The 21,618-nt window shown below is 43.1% G+C and overlaps 1 protein-coding gene across 1 annotated transcript; it reads left to right on the forward strand.

Moving 5' to 3' along the window:
- The first annotated feature begins 18,189 nt into the window (after positions 1-18,189).
- On the forward strand, positions 18,190-20,567 carry LOC136491630 (mitochondrial outer membrane protein porin 1-like). Its single transcript, XM_066487914.1, has 5 exons — positions 18,190-18,225; positions 18,318-18,428; positions 18,676-18,765; positions 18,846-19,054; positions 19,747-20,567. The coding sequence occupies exons 1-5, from the start codon at positions 18,190-18,192 to the stop codon at positions 20,051-20,053; spliced, it is 753 nt and encodes a 250-aa protein (XP_066344011.1). The 3' UTR covers positions 20,054-20,567.
- Positions 20,568-21,618: the final 1,051 nt, after the last annotated feature.

Genomic DNA, 21,618 nt, shown 5'->3' on the forward strand with positions numbered 1-21,618 from the left:
GAGGACCAACAACGATGCGGTCCTTAATCGGTGTAGATGGAATCACATGAGTCAACCTACAAAATAGACTACGTTCAGCCTTGATTTACAACCTCACATGGTTCTTTTACACGATAGCAAATATATCCAACCGTGGTTCAGTGTCCACCTATATCTCACAGGTGACAGGAAATCACCCGACTTCTACCGAGCTAAGCATTGCTAAGCAGTTATTTGATCCTAGACCTACATAGGATTCAAGGTATATTACTAGACAAGGTAGTTCTATGCATCAAGTGTTTCCAATCAACTCTTATAACCTAATGCATCAAACATAAAGGACTCAAGTGATATTTTATAAAACATAGGAGGCTTATAATACTTCGGGGCTTGCCTTTCAAGAAAGAAGTGGGTCGGTGGTTAGGGCATTCTAGAAGTTCCTCAGTATTTGGCTCCTCACCTTCGGGAGCTGCTGGTTGTGGTGTCTCCTAATTCTCCTCCACCTCTTCTTTGAATTCTAGTAGGGTTAATCCTTCGGGTGATCCTATATGTATGAGTATGAAAACATATATCAGGGATGCATAGATAATGACAAGAATGATATGATATGATAAAATGCATACTCATAAGTGTCCTTAATAGTAATATATTAAAGTGATAACACAATAAATTTTCTTTTACTGAGTATGTGCATATCTCCGCTCTAGTAATTAAACAACACATATTTAAACATTTTCTAGGCCGCAAGTTAGCAGCCACTTGTTTTGACCATAACTAGACTTATGCACACCCCAAACAATATGGTTGTGGACTTTATGGAAAGATTATGAAATTGTCTACAACTTTCTTTTAATCATCTTTAGGTGATTCAGTAGCTATCCAGATCAAACAATTCAATCTTCCAGATCTATCCAGAGGATAAGTAAATTTGACAACAGACTTCTAACAGCTATAAATCTTAAACCATTTAGCCTATAGCTATGAAATTTTAGGACAAGCAACATGAGTAAGTTGCCTACAACTTTGTTATTAACAAGTTTAACAGGAAAAGTAACTATCATCATGAATTTGTCAACACAACAGAAACTACTTCTACAGCCATCTAGTTGAATTATAAAGTAATGATTAAGTAGCTGCCTATAACCAATCAATTCTAAGCACAAATACTAATATCAACAGATCATATGCATCACAAGCACCATAGAAAACATCACGGTTAAGCCCAAATAATTTACTTATGTGCATTTATTAATTTCCTTATATAATAAGGTGATTTAAAGGATAAATATTTACCATGCTTCATAAATTCTGAGAAAATTACAGAACCTACAACTAATCCCAATAGTCTACTATATAAATTTCATGCCATTTGGATAAGTATAGCAACCTCTACAAAAATGATAAGTTGTATAGGCTTATTTTAGCAAAAATAGTTTAACCTAGTGAAAAGTGCCAAACAACAGATTTCATATTTTTCTTACTATCATCCTAGCATAAGAACACTGTGTAAAAATTTGTATGATCATGAGTTATGTATTTTTATCCTATTTATTTTCACTAGAAACTAGCAATTATGTAAGATTAAAAAGGAAGACCACATTCCAAGTATGCCTACTATAGGTTTAGTATTTTTCCTAGCTATAACATGTCAACACAAGACTATCAAAATTAGAATCACAATTTTTGCACTTCCATAGCTCAAGATATGCATTTTACAAGAAAGAAACTATTTTAAAAGCACTTAACTAGCTCAATTTAATTACCCAAGAAAAATATCCCAAACAATAGGTTTCATATTTTTATCAAATAGTACACTTTATGGTGAACCCAACAAAATTTGGTTCACTCAATTTGAACATTCCTAGCTCCAGTTATAAATTTTTAAAGTTTGAAACAAAATCTGGAATAATAAATAAAGAAAAAATTCAAAACCCTAACTAACACATGGGCTCCATGGGTCAACGGGCCCACGCGTCAGCAAGCCAGGAGCAGAGGACGACATTGACTGGCCAAAGCTCGGTGATGGCGAGCTCGCCAGTGGTAGCGTCTTCACCATCATGACCTACCCGACATCCCACGTCGATTGGTGCCCTTGGTTGGCTCAGCGGTTCGTCGAAGCTACCTTGCTGGCGATAATGGTGGCACGGCGGAGGTGCTCGGCGGTGGGATTGTCATCTCCGGCAATGACACGGCTAGGTGAGCGACAGCATCAGGGAGTCCTAGCGGAGCTCTAAGGTTAGGTCTAGAGCACAGTGAAGCAGCGGTGTGCTCCGGCCGCGTGCATGGCGGTGCGGCGGCGCACAGAGCACAGTGGTGGTGTCGCTGTTTCGACGAGATGGCAGTCAAAGGTAGGTCTCCATCTACAGGGATGGTGCTAGGCTTCATGGCAATACAACAACACGTGCAAGAGGGGGACAACAGGGTCGAGTCAGGGAAGGCCGTGGCAAGCTTGAGCTCACGGCCATGGCGAACACGCACAATGCGGTCACATGTTCCCGCATGGCAGTGGTGGTAGCGGTTAAACCGACTACGATGTGAGGTATTGGGACCTAAGATGATGATGGACTAGGAGAGAAAAAGGTAGTAGTCTATATGGCAAGCCACGACGAGCTCAGAGTTTGGCGGCGCTCCGTGGCCATGGCGGCGACATCGACGCACAATGTGGCTATACCTTGGCTCAAATGGTGACAATGGTGGGTCGGGGAGGTAGAGGAGATGATGGAGGATCTGTGAGCGTGATGAATCGAATGGAGGTGTAGCGATGATAGCAAGCAGGCACGGCGGAGCTCGGCGGTGATGGCGCTGCTGGGCTGCGGGAGAGAGAGCGAGAGCGAGGTGAGGCAGACAGAGTGAGCGCGAGAGAGTGAGCACGAGAGAGTCAGCGAGCACGATGCGGTGCCCTCTTCTACCCACTTCCGCCTGACGCATGGGGCTGGCACCTATATACGGATGCCAAGTGGCAGCTGTAGCCTATGGCAGGTCAGCCACGATGGCTGCTGCCCCGGCCGATTCAGACGGGTGAAGGAGCCGACTGACAGAGCAACTTTGTGCACCTATAACTCCTAATCCATGGCGATTTAGTGAAAATGGTATTAGTGAAATTTGTAGAGCTATGTGAGATCTCCAACTTTGCTTTAAGAAGCATTGCTGAAATCACTATGGTTTTCAAACTACAGAGCTCCAAAGTGGTGCACTTGAAACTGAAATCTGCATTTTGATAGCAAAATTTCAAAGTCTAGAAACAACATTTCATTGCTACTTTGGAGCTCTTTTTGACTATGTTAGGCACTGAATTAGCTCATGGACCTAAAACAAAGTTTGTTACCCATGTCATGATCTACAACTTTTATTAAGGGTGCACTGCCATGCAAATACTCTAGGCTATAGTTCAACTTTGGTCAAAGTAGGATCATAAAAATAACATTATGAGTAAACTAGGACTTAGAAGCAAAATTGGCCCATGTCATGAATACAAACATTGTTCCATTTACCATCCTAGACATGTCTAAGGTGTTTTTGTGACCTCACAACCATCTCTTGCATTGGTCCCACATGATCACAAGCATATGCATGTATATAATCAACATCACATGTGATAATATGTAAATAATAAGATGAAATTACATATGCTCGTGCTCATGAATGCTTGGATGATGCTTGTGCTCATGAAATGCAAGTGTCAAATGCAATGCTTAACACTAGGGTGTTATAGCCCCTCCCCTTATAGAAATCTCACCCTGAGATTTGAAGGACCTACCATTTTTCATAAAAAGGTGGGATAAACCTCACGTAAATAATCCTCCCATCCCCACGTGGCATCTTGTTCGCTGTGGTTATTCAACATCACTTTGTAGAATGTGACGACCCTGCTCCGGGTCACTCTTTCCACTTCTTTCAACACTTGGATTGGTTTTTCTTCATAAGTCCAATCTGATTGGAGCTTAATATTGGCGGGTTCAATAGCTTCATCAGGTATGCAAAGACACTTTTTAAGTTGAGAAACATTAAAGACATTGAATATGGCTCGCATCTCTGGAGGTAACTGGAGCTTGTAAGCTACCCTTCCATTTTGCTTGATGATCTTGTATGGGCCTACATATCTAGGTGCTAGTTTGCTTTTCACCCCAAACTGTTGCACTTTTTTCATGGGTGATACCTTGAGGTATTAGTAGTCACCTACCTCAAATTCGATAGGCCTTCTTCTCTTGTCAGCATAACTCTTTTGCCTAGACTGAGCGGCTTTCATATGTTGTTGGATAATACACACTTGTTCTTCGGCTTCTGTGATAAAATCAATGTCATAGTATCTCTTTTCTCCAGACTCAACCCAATTCAAAGGAGTTCTACATTTTTTATCGTACAAAGCCTCAAAAGGAGCCATCTTTGATGCTCTCTTGATAACATTGTTGTAGAAAAACTTGGCTAAAGGTAGCCATTTTCCTATGAACCCTTAGAAGAGATCACACATGCTCTCAACATATCTTCTCAAATTTGATTTACTCGCTCAGTCTACCCAGAGGTCTGAGGGTGATATGCTTAGCTTCAAACGAGGTTGGTACCTAACTACTTGTGCGAGTGCTCCCAAAACCGAGCATTGAATTGAGATCCCCTATCTGACACAATTGTTCTTGGTACCCCATGCAAGCATACTATCTGAGCTATGAATATTTCTGCATACTGATGCGGTCGATAGTTGGTTCTTACGAGAATGAAGTGCGTGGACTTGGTCAGATGGTCTATAATTACCCATATCAAGTCAAAACCCTTTTGAGTGGGTGCGAGTCCAACAAAGAAATCCATGCTGATCTCCTCCCACTTCCATCCTAGAACAGACAAAGGTTGGAGCAATCCGGTAAGCTTCAAATGCTCAGCTTTGACTCTACTATAATTATCATACCTAGCGATATAGGTGGCAATCTCTTTCTTCATCTTGGTCCACCAAAAATGGATTTTCAAATCTTGATACATTTTGCTACTACACGAATGGATGGACAACTTGGATGAATGAGCTTCATCTATGATTTGATTTCTAAGTTCACAGTCCTTCAGTACCACAAGTCGGTCCTTGAACCATAGCACACCTCTTTCATCTAACCTAAAATGTTTGGTTTCTTGTTCTTTCATCTTTCTCTTGATGTGAAACACACCTACATCTGTCTTCTATAGTTCTATGATTTTGCTCTTAAGTGAACAACTGACAGTGATGTTGTGTAGCACAATAGGATGCAATAGATTAAACCCATATTCCAACAAGGCTTCTAAGGTGTTATAATGAGATTTCTGATTAAGTGCTTCTGCTACAACATTGGTTTTTCCCGGATGATAGTGGACTTTCAAATTGAATTCTTTGTTTAGGAACCCATGCCAAGCCTTTTTCTTCTAGCTTCTCTACACTAAGCTTTTGTAACTTCTTTTCTTGCCACTTTGGTAAACCGATTGAGCATATCGGTTTTATTTCTATTTTAGACAGCGGGAAATCTTTCTTGATTTTGGGCACTCTCACCTTCTTTTGTTCAGATTTGGCACCTAGAATATCAATAGATGATTTCCCCACTTCTTTGCCATCAATAGCCAGATTTTTTAGTAATGTAATTGGCTTTTCAATAGTTGAATTCAGATTTGAACTTTTCTTCTTTCGACCATCATACTTCACGTGGTAAACTTGCTATACTACTTTCTTCTTTGGTTGAGCTCCGGACCGATTTTGATCAAAACGATCTGTTGGGTAAAAAATTACTCAAGCATCAAAAGTTTGAACACAAGACAAAGTTGTATTCATTTCATGATCTTACTATACATATCAGAGGGGCATTTATAGGGCCCCCAGTCTTCGTATTTTATATAAAATGACTATTTTACCCCTAACTCAAATATTTACATCCCTTTTGTACTTCAAGGGCGAAGTGGTCATTTTGCACTACTTCAGTCTTCATTCTTTTATTTAGCCATCATTCTTCTGGGAAACCTTGTCTTCTGACTTAGTTGATTTCTGCTCCACCTTTCTTTGTCTTCATTAATCAACGAAGTCGAATTCTTATTAGCGAAGCCAAACTTCTATCTCCGCTCTTGGTATCAACTTCTTCTATGTCTTGATGTCTCCATCTTCTAAGCGAAGCCAAATCTTTTCATATGAAGTCAAAATGTTGCCTTCACTCCCTTTTTCCTATAACAGAACCGACCAAATCATAAGAACGTAAGTACAAAAACAATCACCGAAATGATCAAATTCCTGTACTTAAGCTCCCATAATCTCGGTAGTCCGGAAATCATGAAGGATTTCAACCAACTCTCGACATACAAACCAAGCTCGTAGTGATTCAACACAACACATCATTCATTACAACATTTCACAAGTAGCATTCGAATTACATCCATCAGAGTTCAAATAACAAATTACAAACCAAGTTTGAGTGTGCGGAAGCAACATAGTTTAGTACAAAACATCATAGTTTTCAAATACATTGCCAAGTCTGAGTCATGTCCCACAAAAGCATTATCAGGTATGAGAACTAGTAGAGACTGCGCCCAACGGTCTAGTCTTCATCCCCAGCTGGGAGAAGGCAGTACTTGCAGCAACCAAAGTAGAACTAGTCATCTGCAACAGGTGGGAGATAAACCCTGAGTACGAGAAGGTACTAGCTAGACTTACCCATCAAAATCAGAAATAAAAGACACCAAGGGTTATGCAAGGCTTATGAGGTGGGCTAGCTGGACACAGTTGCATAAAAGAGCTTATGAATATAGTAACCAATTTAAACTTAGCATCATGTTATCATCATTTACCTGTCCACTAGATTAGCACCTGTACTAGAGCACTCACTTATTAGGAGCAAACAATATTAACCATAGCAGGTATAATAAGGCTGTCATCATCATATCATCATTTTTGAACCATTAAGTTATTTAGTGTATCTACTTTGGAGATAAGCCCATCAAGTTCTCACTAACCGAGAGAGACGGCGACTCGAATCGAATTACAACTCAGCTGAGGGGGTATTCCTAACTCTCACCCTGGCATACTTTGCAAGGGTAGCCGTGGGTCACCTTTGGGACAACTCAGGAACCAAATTCGTGGGTTCGATCAGCACCAGTGCTCTCAAGGATTACCCTTCTGCCAGGATGATCAGGACTTTTAAATCACCTACCCTTGGACTCACGCCTATGGCTCCCTTCCGAGGCGTACTTTATACTTATCGACTCCCGGCCTAAGATGAGCTACTCGGCTTCGCGGTCGGTCTTCGAACACAGCCAACTAAGAGAGAGGCATGCGTTCAATATGAACAGGAAAGGCTCCAAGATTCAGTCCTTAATCGACACAGACGGAGTCACTACAAACTGGTAAGCCTCCGTTCGGTCTCCATTTCAAATTAAGACTGGTTCTTTTCTACGATAGCAAATATAGCCAACCGTGCCATATGTATCTTCCTATATCTCATAGGTGACAGGAAATCACCTGACTTCTACCGTGTTTAAGCAGGGCTAAGCACTACACAAGCCTAAACTACATAGGATTCAGGGTAACAATATCTAGACAAGGATGAGATAACCAATGCAGCAAATGTTTACATCCAACACCTAAACTTAATGCAACAATATATATATATGTAACAATAATACTGTAACTGTATTTTAGAAATTAGGAGGCTTAATATGCTCCGGGGCTTGCCTTTCACAAAGTTGCACGGACGGTGATCCAGGCACTCAACGGTGCCCTCGTCTAGCACTTCTCCTGAAGGCTGCACCTCCTGAACCTCCGGTGTCGGCTGTTGCTGCTCGCTCGGTTCCTTGAATTCTAGCAGTGTTACTCCCTTCGGTACACCTATTGCATGCCGATGCACGAGATAAATATCATGGATACATAAGGAATGACATGATGCTCATGATGAATGAATCACAGTAAGTGTTTACGAAAGCATCACTAGACACTCGTTTACCGAGTAAAATAGCTCTATTCAAATCACTTTAAAACATGTATCTCACTTAACTTGAAGAACGAGATCTACTTACCTAACTTGCATAACCTAAGATAAAGGTTCTCATCTTCAGTTAAAGGCCTAACACCTAGGAACATTACCACCAACTTACAAAAAGTAAAGGCATTCATAAATTAACATTTAAAGTTTCATATGCACACAAGTCGTCCCTTAATTCAATCACAACAAGAGTTCTACAATTCCAAATGACTTGCATGAGGACATTCTGGAAAGCTTATGAAATTCTCTACAAATCAATTGTAAACATCAAAGCATGATTCTTACGTTAACCAAATCGAATTCAAGTAAACCTAGAATATGTCTAGAAATGACAGGGTTACTAACTTAATTATTTAATGATGATACAAAAGCATAATTTGACCAAACCAAGTTTACCAACTTGTTGCACATACCAGAGGAAAACTAGAAAGTATAGTGCCAACTTCTAAATAAATTATTTAATATCCTTTTCAAATTTATTTAGTTAATTAGGTGATTAAAGCAATATATAGTAAAACTATTCATAAAAATCTACAAAAATTACAGTAGCTATCTCATGCTTCACATAGACTACCATAAAAATTTCAAAGCCATTGAGCAAGCAGAACTTGTTGTACCCAAAATAACAGGTGACATGTCTATTTTTAGCATAATTAGGAAACCCTATTGAAAAGTGTCAAGCAATAGATTTCTTATTTTTCCTAGTATCATTCTAGCCTATGAATAGCACTCACCAATTTTTACCCTAACTAGATCTATAGAAAAATTATGAAAATTCACTCAACATCCACTCATGTAGACAAGATAATTTTCTATCTCCTACAAACAGTGTCCAAAATTTATGAAAATTTAACTACAAGCTATTCATGATATGAGCAGTACACCATAAAAATTTCATGCCATTTGGAGCTACCTAGAAAAAGATATAATTGCCCCTATTTCTTGCATGATTAAAAGAGATAAATAGAAACTCCCATTTTCATAACAGAACATGGCATAACTCATATTTTTAATATTAACTAGACATTCTCATGAACTCTGCAAAATTGGAACCACATCATTTGAAGCTACCAACTAGGAGATACATATTTTTGAAAATGTACACCAATCTGTGAAAATAATAAAACAAAACAAATTAAGAAAATCAATTCAACTACTGGTGGGCCGGCCCGAAGAACGGCGGCCCGCGAAGCAAGCGCTGGCGTGGCCCAAAAATAGCGCGGCCCAGCTAGGCTCCCGCCTTGGCCTCAGCGGCTGACAACTGGGACCCGCGCGACAGCGAGACAGACAGGGGAACGGGGGAAGACGACGGCGCAACTCGTCGCCGGTGGTTCCTCCGGCGAGGTCAGCGGTGCCTCGGTGCTCGCCTCAACAATGCGCATCGAGCGGTGCCATCAATTTTGGCTATCACCGCAGCAAGAGGGGGTGGTGATGGCCATGGCGGCGCTCGGCCGTGGCTCGGCCGGCTCTGGCAAGACGACGACGTCGCAGCCCTAAATGGTGACCCTACGAGCTTCAGCAGCGCTCACAGTAGCTAGTGCAAGAGATAGAAGGGACAGTAAGGCTGCGGTGGTGGTTGGCCATGTGGAACGCCATCTCCGGCGAGGTCAGCCATGGCAGCGGGGAAAGAAACGATGAATTCACCCTTACCAAGGCTCAAGTGGACCGACTGAACGGTGGAGGTGGTAGAGGGGATCATGGCGAGGCTAGGAGCGAGATGGCCAGTGCGTTTTTGTAGTGTTGAGCGTGCACGACGACGGCGATGCTCGGTCGGAAATGGAGGGCGGCTGTGGCTCGGCGCTGCGCGCGGGGAAGGAGAAAGAAAAGCAAATGGAGCGACAAGTGCGTCGGGCAGGCACGCGGGGTGCTCATGTCACGGCCAGCAGCGCCAGGATGCTCGCGGCGTATGGCAGCGTGATCAGGCGACCGGCGACGCGCGGCATACACGCGTCGGACATTTTCTAAAAATGGTCAGCACTGTAGCTCGCCTGATTCACCGATTCAGTGATCCAACGACCGACTGACAGAGCAAGTTTGATGGTGATTAGCTCCTAATCCGTGATGATTTAGATCATGCCATAGTTAACAAAGTTGATCATCTATATGTGAACTACAACTCTTATTATTGGAGCTCGAGCTGGTTTGGCTTTGTTAGGGAGATACAAGGTGAAAAAGTTGGGTACACGAAACCAAATCCAGTTATAACACTTAGAAATTTTTCAAGTGTTTGAATCAGCCTTCAATTTTGACTTGTGGGCCATGTTTGAGGCTGTTCCGCACATTTTCATGAGTTGATCATAAAACAACTTTTGTTCCTTGATAAATTAGCTACAACTTTGGTAAAGAGTGCACAGCCATGCAAAGTCTCTAAGTTGGTCTTTTGAATCAGTCAAACTGTGGCACTCTAAGGGTCAATTCAAGTCAAACCTCTCCCAAGGGGCAATTTTGTCATTTTGATCTACATGAACAATGTCCAAACAATTACCCTAAGTGTAGTTAAGGTGTATTAGACCATGATCAACCACTTTACACAATTGTTATACCAATTTCTAATGATCACATGTGATGAAGCATAAAACAATCAATTCACTCAATTGTTGCAATTCCATGTTTCACATATTTCATTACTTTTGTTGCAAGGTTAACTTGCCACATTCCTACTATGTTGCCATGTTTCAAGGTATGAGAAACTCATGTTGCATTCACATGTTTCACTACTACCATTCACAAGCAAATTAAGTATGAAACAACAGAATTGTGAATGTTGCATATGCATGTTTCAGTGATAATGGCATGATGACATAGATGATGCATATGTTTATGAAATGAAATGCAATTTTGTGGAAGGCAAACACCTAGGGTGTTACATTTCCCTGCAAACAGATATTGTTACGGAATTCTAAGGTTCAGCTCCAAAGTTTGGGGCTATGTTTTCTAACAAAGTTAAATTCCCAACACAGTCTATACAAGATTATAATCTCTTTGGATGTCTAGGAGCTGCATACTCTACATATTGTGGCCTAAAATATGGTGAAACATGTGCATCTTGATCAAACCATCCCCAAGATGAATAAAATGAAAACTTGTGGGTTGTGGTCCATATGACATAGGAATTAACTGCTCAAAAGGAGGATATGTTGCTGCTGCATGAGTTCTACTCCCTTGCCAATTCCACTCTTGAAACTTGTGCTTTGGAGGCAATCTTGATGATTAGACCTTCTTTGGCCGTTTGGTGACATTCGATTATGCTTCCTTCTTGTATTTTGCTAGAAGTTCCTCGAAGCTGAGCTTTGGCATTCTACTCTTCTGCTTGTCATGGCGTTTTCCTCCAATAGCTATGTGAGCATCCACCCTTTTCTCCTTGTCTGGACAGACATGCTTCAAAGGAGGATCTTTAGCCGATTCCCCTCGTTCAATGGGATCAATAATCGACCTTTGCTTTAGTTGGAGAGATTTCACATGCCCCTAGTGTCTTCTGGAATTGTAAAAACTTTTGTCCTCTGGAATATCTTTAATTTGCAACTCATGGACAATAGTCTTGTCTTCACTTGAGGGTGCCACATCTCTCTCTTGGGTATTTGAGCCTTGAGCTTTGAGTGAATCGGCTAATGCAAGCCGATTTGAAAACTGTTTGCCAACAAGACAAATTGAATCCAATTGGTCCATTTGTTGATCTTCAGAAAATCTCAATTATCCTTTATCCATAGCCGACTGGATCACTCGACGAAACACATTGCAATTAGAAGTATTATGATCAGAAGAATTGTGCCACTTACAATATGTAAGCTCTTCTAAGTTTTGAATAGATGGCAAAGCATTGTGATCAATGATTTAATAAAATTATTCTTGAGCAAGATATCAAAGGCATGATCACAAAAAGTAAAGTCAAAGGTATACTTTGATTTCTTCAGCCGATTCTTTTGTGGAGTCGGCTTTAAAGCAGGGCAAACCAAGGTATTAGACTTAATATCAATCCATTCAGCCACACCTTTGCAATTGCTTTTGTGAAGTCTTAACTTTGACAAAATAGCACTATCGGCCTTGCCATATTGCATCATATGTTGGCCGATAGAATATGAATTTGTTTTACCATCAACAAATAAAAGGCCATTCTCAATCGGTCTTTTACAATTACTAGCAAGGATATCTCTAATAGATACAGAAATTGAAATAGTATGGCCGGGTTGAAATTTGAGCAAAATATTTGTGGTTTCTATCTTGTTGATTGTGTTGGAGAAGTGCACGTCCTTGATTTAAATGATGTTGCTCTTCATCTCCAGAGAATGATCAACAATGGGTGCCGAATCATCCGAAGACGCATCGACGGCTGCAGGAACCAAGAAAGTTGGCTTAGCAGACTGGAAGTAGGCTAGGCCGACTTGGGCAATTGCATTAGAAGTCGCCCTGGCTGACTCGGGGCAGGCAACACTCGCATCAGCCAATTTTGAGCAAGCAGGCAACCCTCCTTTCTTGCTTATAGGGGCTTGATCTCCATCAATGATGTAGTAATGACTAGATAAATATACAACCCCTTTAGCTCCTAAAAAATCAAGTCTAGCAGGTTTATTGCCCTTCCCATGCTTTTCTGTATCATGACTTGTTTCTCGAGATGTGATTGATTCGAAAGGGATATTATATTGTTTGGCTTTGGCAGCCGAACATTTGCTTACATTCGAATCAATTTTTTCTTTACACAACATGCCAATGGACGAAGCTTCCTTTTTCTTACTCGTGGCCGATGACTCACATGTGATCGGTCTCTTGCTAATAATCCCAAGATGGGTACAAAGCTTAGCATGACTTTCTTCCACACCTTTAACAAGTGTTCTCTGAAACTCTGAAATTGCTTCGCTCAATTCAGCAATGTCTGATTGGGAATATCTTGCTGAGTTCTTATTGATTTGGCTCGAGTTGCTAGCAACATATGAAGCCGAATCATAATTATTAGCATTTACCCATCTTTCATTGATTCGGCTTGAGTTAGGAGCAATATATGAAACCGAATCATGAGTATTACTGTTACTAAACCTTGCTGAATTTTCATTAATTCGGCTCGAGTTAGAAGTAACATAAGAAACCGAATTATGATTGAGAGTAATTGGCTAAATAATTGACATTATCATAGCCAATTCTCTCATTCATCGGCATATCTTATGGTGGAACCATATATTGTGAACTTATAGCCGATGAATAAGGATTTACATGTTGTATATTGCTCGTAGCATTAAAACTCAAAGAATTCATAATAGGCATCGGCTCTTGACCATAACATCCATAATTATGATGTGTATGATGAGGAGCATTATCAAAAGTATTAGCCCATGCAATATATCTATTATCATCAACACAAGCAACATCAACATAAGAATTTACGGTACTTGCAAAATAATTATTAGAATCATGTAATATATTTGCATGATGTACCTTAGGCGTGACGCAATAATATTGCGGTGTAGTGCTCTCCATATATGTTCAGCAAAAGTTTTCAATATTATTCTCGCAATTTCCTGAAGTCCAGAAACAATTCACGCGGAACAAGAAGCGCAGCTCTGACCTCCACCGCTAGCAGTTCACTTTGGGGGTAGCAAAACAGTGAAGCAGATTTGTTTTCCTCTCTTATATGCAAAAAACACAATAGACGTGATGACAAGCTTCCGTGTAGGTTTAGTCCAGTTTGCTAATTAACACAACGACAACCTTGCCCGGGAAAGCAATATATGCACTAGCAAGCAACGGCAAACTGAATTTTTTTACACTTCCATTCCGATTCTGTATCAAGCGTGACAAGCACTACAAACACAATCGGCCTTATAGGGCCTGATTTGTCGTTTGACGTCAATTAAAGATATGAAGGCACGCCGAATCGGCGGCCTTCTAGGATGTCCACGTCAGTTCTTTTAATTTAGTGTGTTAGATCGAGATTCCACGGCTCACATGAAACGCGTCTCGACCGGTCAGGTGAGGCAGTAACAGGTGACATGCATGGTCGGTGCCTAACGCGTACATGCTGGGGCCGTCCTCGCTTTGCATGCATGCATCGTCGATTTGTGTGCACCATGGCCCCATCCCGTCCTCGTTTCCGGTTCCCATCCCCATCCCCGTCCCCATCTCCATTCCTCCCCTCCTCTCTCTCCTCTCCGTGCGCTCTCTCTCCTCTCCGCGCTCTCGCTCTCGCTCTCTCCCTCGCTCATCGTCGCCACCGCCGAGGCTCCCCGCACCCTGTGCACGGCGCGGCGGCGTCCCCCGGCACGGCGCCATGGTGCGCCGTCCAACGCCGGTGGCCGCGGCGGCGTCCGAGCCCCTGCTCTCCCCCGGCGCGGCGGTACCTCACCCTCTTCCTCTCCTACCCCGACGCAGGCCGCCCCCGGAGCGGCGGCGGGCGTCCTCTTCTTCTCCTCTCCCGACGCTGGCGGCTTCGGAGCGGCGACGGGCGAGCCGGCCACGTCAGGCCCCTGCGCGGGCGGCGCACTGCCGCGGGTGAGTTTTTCCCCTCCGCCTCCTTCGTCCCTCTCTCTCTGCTCTCGAGCTCCTCTCTCTTTGCCTCTCTCTCTCTCTCCACGCGGGGTGGCTCGGCGGTGCCTCTCTCTCTTCCTCTCCCACTGCCTCTCTCCAGATCTGCGGTCGCATTGGTCGGCCTCCGGCGCACCGGCGTGGCCAGGCCCCGGCGGTGGGCGCAGCCGCCTCCCCTCCCCCCGCTGCGCGCATCTCTCTCTCCCCCGCCGGCCTCCCCCTCCTCTGCTCCTCCCTCCTTCTCTCCTCATCAAGATATACCAGGACATTGCCACCACCACTGCCTCTCCCTAGGATTCTCCGTGTTTTTGTTTTCTCTCTCCTCATCACACACTCGCTGCGCCTCGCGCCCCGCGCCTGATTCTTCTGTTGTTGGGGGCGGCGGCGTCGGCCCGGCATTTGGGGTGTTTTTTCTGCTGCGGCTTTTTAGGGGTTTCTACTGTTCGTTTCCGCGTGCGTGATTTCGCGCTTCCGTTTGGTGGGATGCGGCCCCGTCGATCTCGCTCGAACTGTGGCTCCGATCCCATCCGTTTGATTTGTTCGCACGCGCAAGAGCGATTCGAATCGTGGTTCACTCTGCCCGGCGGCCGCCACTTGCTCCGCTGATTCCTCACGTTTCTCCTCCTCTCGGTTCGGCGAATTTGGTTGCTCTCGCGAGGTTTCTGGACTTAATCGTGTTTGGTTCTCTGCGTTTCTTCGTGCACTCTCGTGGCGGAGAGCAATGCGAAGCTAACAGCGAGTGGTTTGCTGTTGATTCCGAGCGTGGTGTGCCGCTGTGTCTGTCTGGCTGTCTGCTCGCGTCCTTGGTCCTGATCCGACAGCCGTGTTCGATTCCCTGTGTGCAGAGAATGGCGCCGCCGAGGATGATGGCAGCGGCGTGCCGGTGTTCGCCGAGTACAGCCTCGACGAGCTCCGAGCGGCCACCGACGGTTTCGCCCCTGACCGCATCGTGTCGGAGCACGGCGAGAAGGCACCCAACGTGGTCTACCGCGGCACGCTCTTTAGATCCGGCCGCACCGTCGCCATCAAGCGATTTGGTCGCTCCGCCTGGCCGGACTCGCGCCAGTTCCTGGTTCGTGTACCTTGCTCCGTGTGATGGATGGATTGTTTCTTGTGTTCGTCTTGGCTCTGTGGCGTCTGATTGAATGACTGTGTGTCCATGGGTGCAGGAGGAGGCGAGGGCTGTTGGGCAGCTGCGCAGTGGTCGCCTGGCCAATCTGATCGGTTGCTGCTGCGAGAGCGTCGAGCGTCTCCTCGTCGCAGAGTTCATGCGGCACGAGACCTTGGCAAAGCATCTCTTCCACTGTATGTTTGGTTTCTCCTTCCTCACTCTTCTCTTACATTAGCGAGTTGATTCTGATGTGGTACTAGTTCGAATGTAGCATCAAGGTGATGGTATTGGGACCCATATTTAAGGATGTGTGTTTGTCACCTGTATCCAATCCAGAAGTGTTGCCTTAAATTGTAGAGTGTTGTTCAAGTTAGTTTCTGCTGCACAACTGTTTAGCTGTTTGCTTTATTTGGGGCTATTTCTGTGCTTTAGGCTAACTGCAAATCGACATTGGTCTTTTATAATTAATTTTATTCACCATATTTAAGGATGTGTGTTTGTCGCCTGTACCTCAGTACCAGTAACCACTGTGGAAATGTGGCCTTTGGCCGCAGGGGGTGGAAGTAGTTTCTAGTGCCAAATCCTCTACCTGTTTGTTGTATCTGGTGCTATTTCTGTACTTTAGGCTAGCAATAAATCAAGACACTGGTTTTCTATAGTTACTTTTAATCACCAATATTGGGTTGTCTCAGTTTGTTACTTTGTTCTGGTTGGAGGTGCAGCAGTCACTCATGCCATTGATTTTTTGGCCATGCTAGAGGATATATGTAGCTTGATTTGCATCTAACCTGCAAATGTTGCTTCCAACAAATGGTACTTATTAGGGAGAATTTGAATTGCTATGACCTTCCATTTATGGACCACTCTCGGAGGGATATGGCTGTCAGGAGCTTTAAGCATTTAAAATTTTGATCTTTAAGTGGATTATACCAATCTAATATATGATAGTTGCTCTGTGTTAAAAAAAGACGATAGCTGCATTTTATCCTCATGGTGGTTATATGTGTCAGGGGAGACAAATCCATTGGGTTGGGCAATGAGGATGAGGGCTGCGCTTTATGTAGCACAGGCGTTGGACTACTGCAGTAGCAAAGGGAGGGCACTCTATCATGATCTGCATGCATACAGGGTCATCTTTGATGTGGTAGGTCTTTACTTGTTCGCATTAGTTGCTTCTCAGATCTTTCATACAAAAGCATTAATCCTTTTGTGTTTTGACTATGGGCCAATTTTGTAGGATGGTAATCCAAGACTATCATGTTTTGGTCTGATGAAGAACAGCAGGGATGGAAAGAGTTACAGTACTAATTTGGCTTTCACGCCTCCTCAATATCTTAAGACAGGTAAATGTGTCACACTAGCAATATCCCATGAAACATTTTGGGGATGTGCCTCTTTAACTGTTATCTGTTCTGCAGGCAGAGTAAGTCCTGAGAGTGGTTTACAGTTTTGGCACTGTCTCGCTTGATCTCCTGAGTGGAAAGCACATTCCACCAAGTCATGTAAGTTTTCCTACCCTGCGTGCTTTTAACATAGTCTACACTTATAATACATTGGCGCTGTAGTGCTATTAACATATTCTATAATTTATATAGAAATAAATTTTACACTAACCTTTTCTCTCCTTTATTTAGTTCTTTGTGTGTGGATATTTATTTTTTGCCTTTGGTATATTTTTTCGAGGGAACGAGTTGACATTACCTTTTCTTTTCCCTGTAGGCACTCGACCTTATAAGAGGAAAGAACTTTCTAGTGCTGATGGATTCTTGCTTGGGATGGGTGGTTGATATAGCCGTGGGATGGGTTCATGATCTTCTATTGGATTCGTCTGTGGGGTTCGGATCCTGTTGCTCGATCTTAGCGAGTGAGTGGCTGTTTGGTAGCGAAAGCCAGCACAAGAGATTATTGATTAGATTGGGTTCCTGCATAGCCTTGAGTTGTGCTCTATGCCTATCTGCTTGTTCGTTTTTTGCTGTAGGGTATAGGATTTGGCAATGTGTGATTTACATGTGATGCTCTTTTTAATGCTTGTTTTGAATAAGTGGGTCGCTAGAGAAACCCCCTTAGCCGGGGGAGAAAAGGGTTCGAATAAAAAAGGACGGTGGAACCCCACGCTGTTGTGGTTCTAGTAAAAACTGGGAGGTGATGTGAAATAGCAGCCAGCTTTAGTTATGTAACTGGTGTCGGGCTCAATTTTCAGGGGATGTAACACATGTTGGCACTGTCTGGATAGTGGGAGGACAGTGGGTAGTCAGTTATTGAGTAGAATAATTGTAAGTAGCTGGGCGATGTCAGCACGGCTCAGTGGATTTCCTTCCATGGTTGGGATGTGAGTAAATTGTAGGTTTTGATGGGTTTTAGACTTTTAGGAAAAATATATCTGTACTGAACTTAAACAATTGAGGATAATAAAACTATAATGGAAGTATCAAACACCTGAAAAACGATTGTATTGAACCCTAGGTATGCTGTTACCATAATTATGTTTCTCAACTCATGATGACTTTTGCAACTTGTATTTTCCGTTGATGTATTGGAGTCTGGAATTACATATGTTGTGGTCTAAATGGTAAAGGCTTGGGTGATTTAACAACTAATTGTTTGGTTTGCGTGTATATGTTTGATTGTTCTCTTAATGCTGCCTACATGCTTGTACTGAAAATCGTGACTATGTTAGAATTATTTGCATGCATGGCTATCATATTCTTATAATTTTAATATCCTCTGTTGCTTTTTTCATGCAGGCTGTCACTGCTTCTAGCACAAAGAAAGCTGACCTGATCTTTGGTGAGATACAATCACAGATAAAGAACAAGAACATTACGGTAGATGTGAAAGCAAACTCAGAGTCAAATGTAAATCTCTCTCTCTCTCTGTATATGTATATACTTAACCCCTGGAAATTGCATGCTTTGCTCAAAATGGACCTGCAACATGTTCATTTCTTGTGATATCACCTAGACTAATAGTAGTAGTTTGCCAAACTATTATCAAGCATGCTATTTGTGTTGGTCAACAATTTGCTCTTTGACTAATTAGTTGATCTGTCATGTTTCTCACTGTTCGAGTTCTGTTGACTGCTTGCTTTGACGTGCTGTTCAGATCATTACTACAGTTACTGTTGATGAGATTGCAACTCCAGGACTGAAAACCATCCTTAGCTTTGCTGTTCTTGATCAGAGGGCTGGAAAGGTAATAATCTAATTCAGTTTATTATTTCTTAAGTGGAAGGTTATTCTTCAATGTATTCATGTATTTATTTCTGGTTGCAGGTTGAGCCTCAGTATTTGCATGATTATGCTGGAGTTAATGCAAGCATTGGTCTGACAGCCAATCCGGTAGTCAACCTCTCTGCTGCCTTTGGCACTAAGGCTCTTGCAGTTGGTGCAGATGTCTCACTTGATACTGCCACTGGGAACTTAACCAAATACAACGCTAGACTGAGATTCACTCATGAAGACCTCATCGCATCCCTGACCCTGTGAGTTTTCAAAGTGTAGTAACCTTATATATTTAGGCACTGTATGCGACTGTTATTTGACAACGCTTAAGCTTATTTGATACTTGTAATTTCTTTTTTTTATGGTTAAGTGCAAATCCCTGCTTAATGTGTTTCAACTTCAAGCCGTTGTGTAGCTGGTTTAGTGCATAAAAATAGTCAAAATATTAATATATTGTCACCATGATTTCACCTTTTGAGACATTTCTCAAATGGAGTTTTTGAAAGAAGCAACTTTATATTTTTGCTTCACTTATATTTGTTTGCAACAAACACGAGTTCCTAAGTCACTCAGATTATTGCATGTACAGCAATTGATGAAAGTTACTGACTTTGCTAAGTGTTTTTTTTTGTTTCATTGAAAAAAAAGGATCTTTTGCAGTAAGCTGGTGGCAATATGGCTAATATTGAGCAGTGCCTCCAGGAAGGGTTTGATGCTAAGCATTTTGGTTTTCTAATTGAGTGAAAAGTCCTATGTATAATTTTGGGTTTGATGCTCAGTATTTTGGTTTCCTAATTGAGTGAAAAGCCCTATGTATAATTTTCTTATATCAAATGAAACTGATGTCATAGCTCCTCAACAGATATAATCCCATTTCTTCTAGGATGTTTAGTGTCTTATTATTGCAGTGCCTTTCCAAATTTCATGTTACTGATCTAACCCTCTCTTGCAGGAACAACAGGGGAGACAGCCTTACTGGAGCTTACTACCACAAGGTGAGCGAATTGAGCAACATAGCTGTTGGGGCAGAGCTTACCCACAGCTTCTCGACCAATGAAAACACCCTCAACTTTGGCGGGCAGCACGCTCTGGACCCACTAACCGTCTTGAAGGCCCGCACCAACAACTCTGGCAAGGCCAGCGCCCTCATCCAGCATGAGTGGAGCCCAAAGTCACTGGTCACCATCTCGGCCGAGGTCGACACAAAGACCATCGAGAAGAGCTCGAAGGTCGGGATTGCCGTGGCCCTCAAGCCCTGATTGGTTATCGAGACCATATTTTTTTTTCCTTCTAAGCTCCTAGCATGACTGTTTCGATCAGATCAGGTCAGCTGGTGAAAACAAAACTGTTGGGGTTCCCGGCATCTTTTGGTCGTTGCAGTCTATCGATTTCATGAACTGTGAAATGTTTCATTGAGGAAATTTTTCGGTCGTCTGTGTAGCGCTCTGTTAAATGAGCAACCTTCACAATAATTCAAGCTCGGTAGAATTCTGAACTTGTTTACAATGGTTGATGGTGACTTGTGTCAATTGAGGTAGGGGTGGTCCTGTTTCCTGCAACCGTTTTTGCAAGGGGTACGTGGTACCTTTGCCAGCTCTATGAAGAGCCCGTTGCCCGTACCCCCATGAAGTTCTTTCCACCCTTGGATAGGAATCGGCGGCCATGGATGGCTCGCATGGAGGCTTTGCAAGGGCGTGATGCGCAAGAAGATAGTCCTATCGTGGTGCGCTTGACCACGTACTTGCTTGCTCTGGATGAGCAGTATGACCGGCAAGCCTTGGAGCTGAGGGCGTGCCTCCGGCGCGCCGAAGAAGCCGAGATCTTCACTCGAATGCTCCAGGTGCAGCTCGCCGAAGCGCATGGCAGTGCTACAGCTGCTGAGAGCCGGGAGACTGCAATGTTAGAAGCTCTGAAGGAGGCCAAAGATCGGCATGTTCATCAACTGGGTGAGGCCTATTTGTTTACTAGGGCCAAGCGGAGGGCGCTGGTTGATGAAATGCGGGATGCCCCGATCTTGGAGGGGATCCCTATCCACCCAACTGAAACAAGGAGAACCGGTGATGTAGAACCGCCAGCGCCTCCACCTTCGGAAGTGTTAGAAGCAGAACCCTTGGTTCCTCTCACTCAGCCATTAGCGCGAGAAGCTGTAGATCCATAGCCAGGACAGTAAAAGAATCCGCCAAGCACAGGAATCAAGATGCGTGGTTCCAAGGTAGATTAGTTGCCTTGGGATGCTGTACCCGTAGTAGTAGTGCTTTTCGTCGCTGTACTCCTATATTGTACTCTTGTCGTTATTGTCATCCGTAGTTATTGGATGCGTGTTGTAGATTCACCTAAGAAGAGTGGATCCTAATTCACTTTTTTAAACCCTACCGTTAGGAGAAGTACTTGTGTTTTAGTTTTTGCTATTTTCGCCTATAATGTAATGCTATCCAATGTTGTACTTCAAATCTAAGTGTGTTAGTTGCTTGAACCCAACTCCATCAAATACTTCTTTCCACTAACATGTCATTTATTTGTTGGCCTAGAATAGGCACCATGTAATGACAACCAGCCTCTATGTTCGTTTACAGTATTGAGACCAATCTTCAATACTAATACGATGAGAAAACATATTAGTCATATGAGGTTTTCTATACCAAGCAAATCACCCGCAGCGAAGCGCGGGCAGCAATGGCTAGTACAAAATAAAAGATGCAACGGCCTTACGGCCAAAGCAATCGTCTCCAATAGAGTAGTCAAAAAATGTGTTGGTGCCGGATTAATCCCAGATCACACACCAACATGGCCTTGGACGTTCGGGCTGCCACGGACCGAAGAAGGC

The sequence above is a fragment of the Miscanthus floridulus genome, chromosome 11 (assembly GCF_019320115.1).
Source record: "Miscanthus floridulus cultivar M001 chromosome 11, ASM1932011v1, whole genome shotgun sequence".
NCBI lineage: Eukaryota > Viridiplantae > Streptophyta > Magnoliopsida > Poales > Poaceae > Miscanthus > Miscanthus floridulus.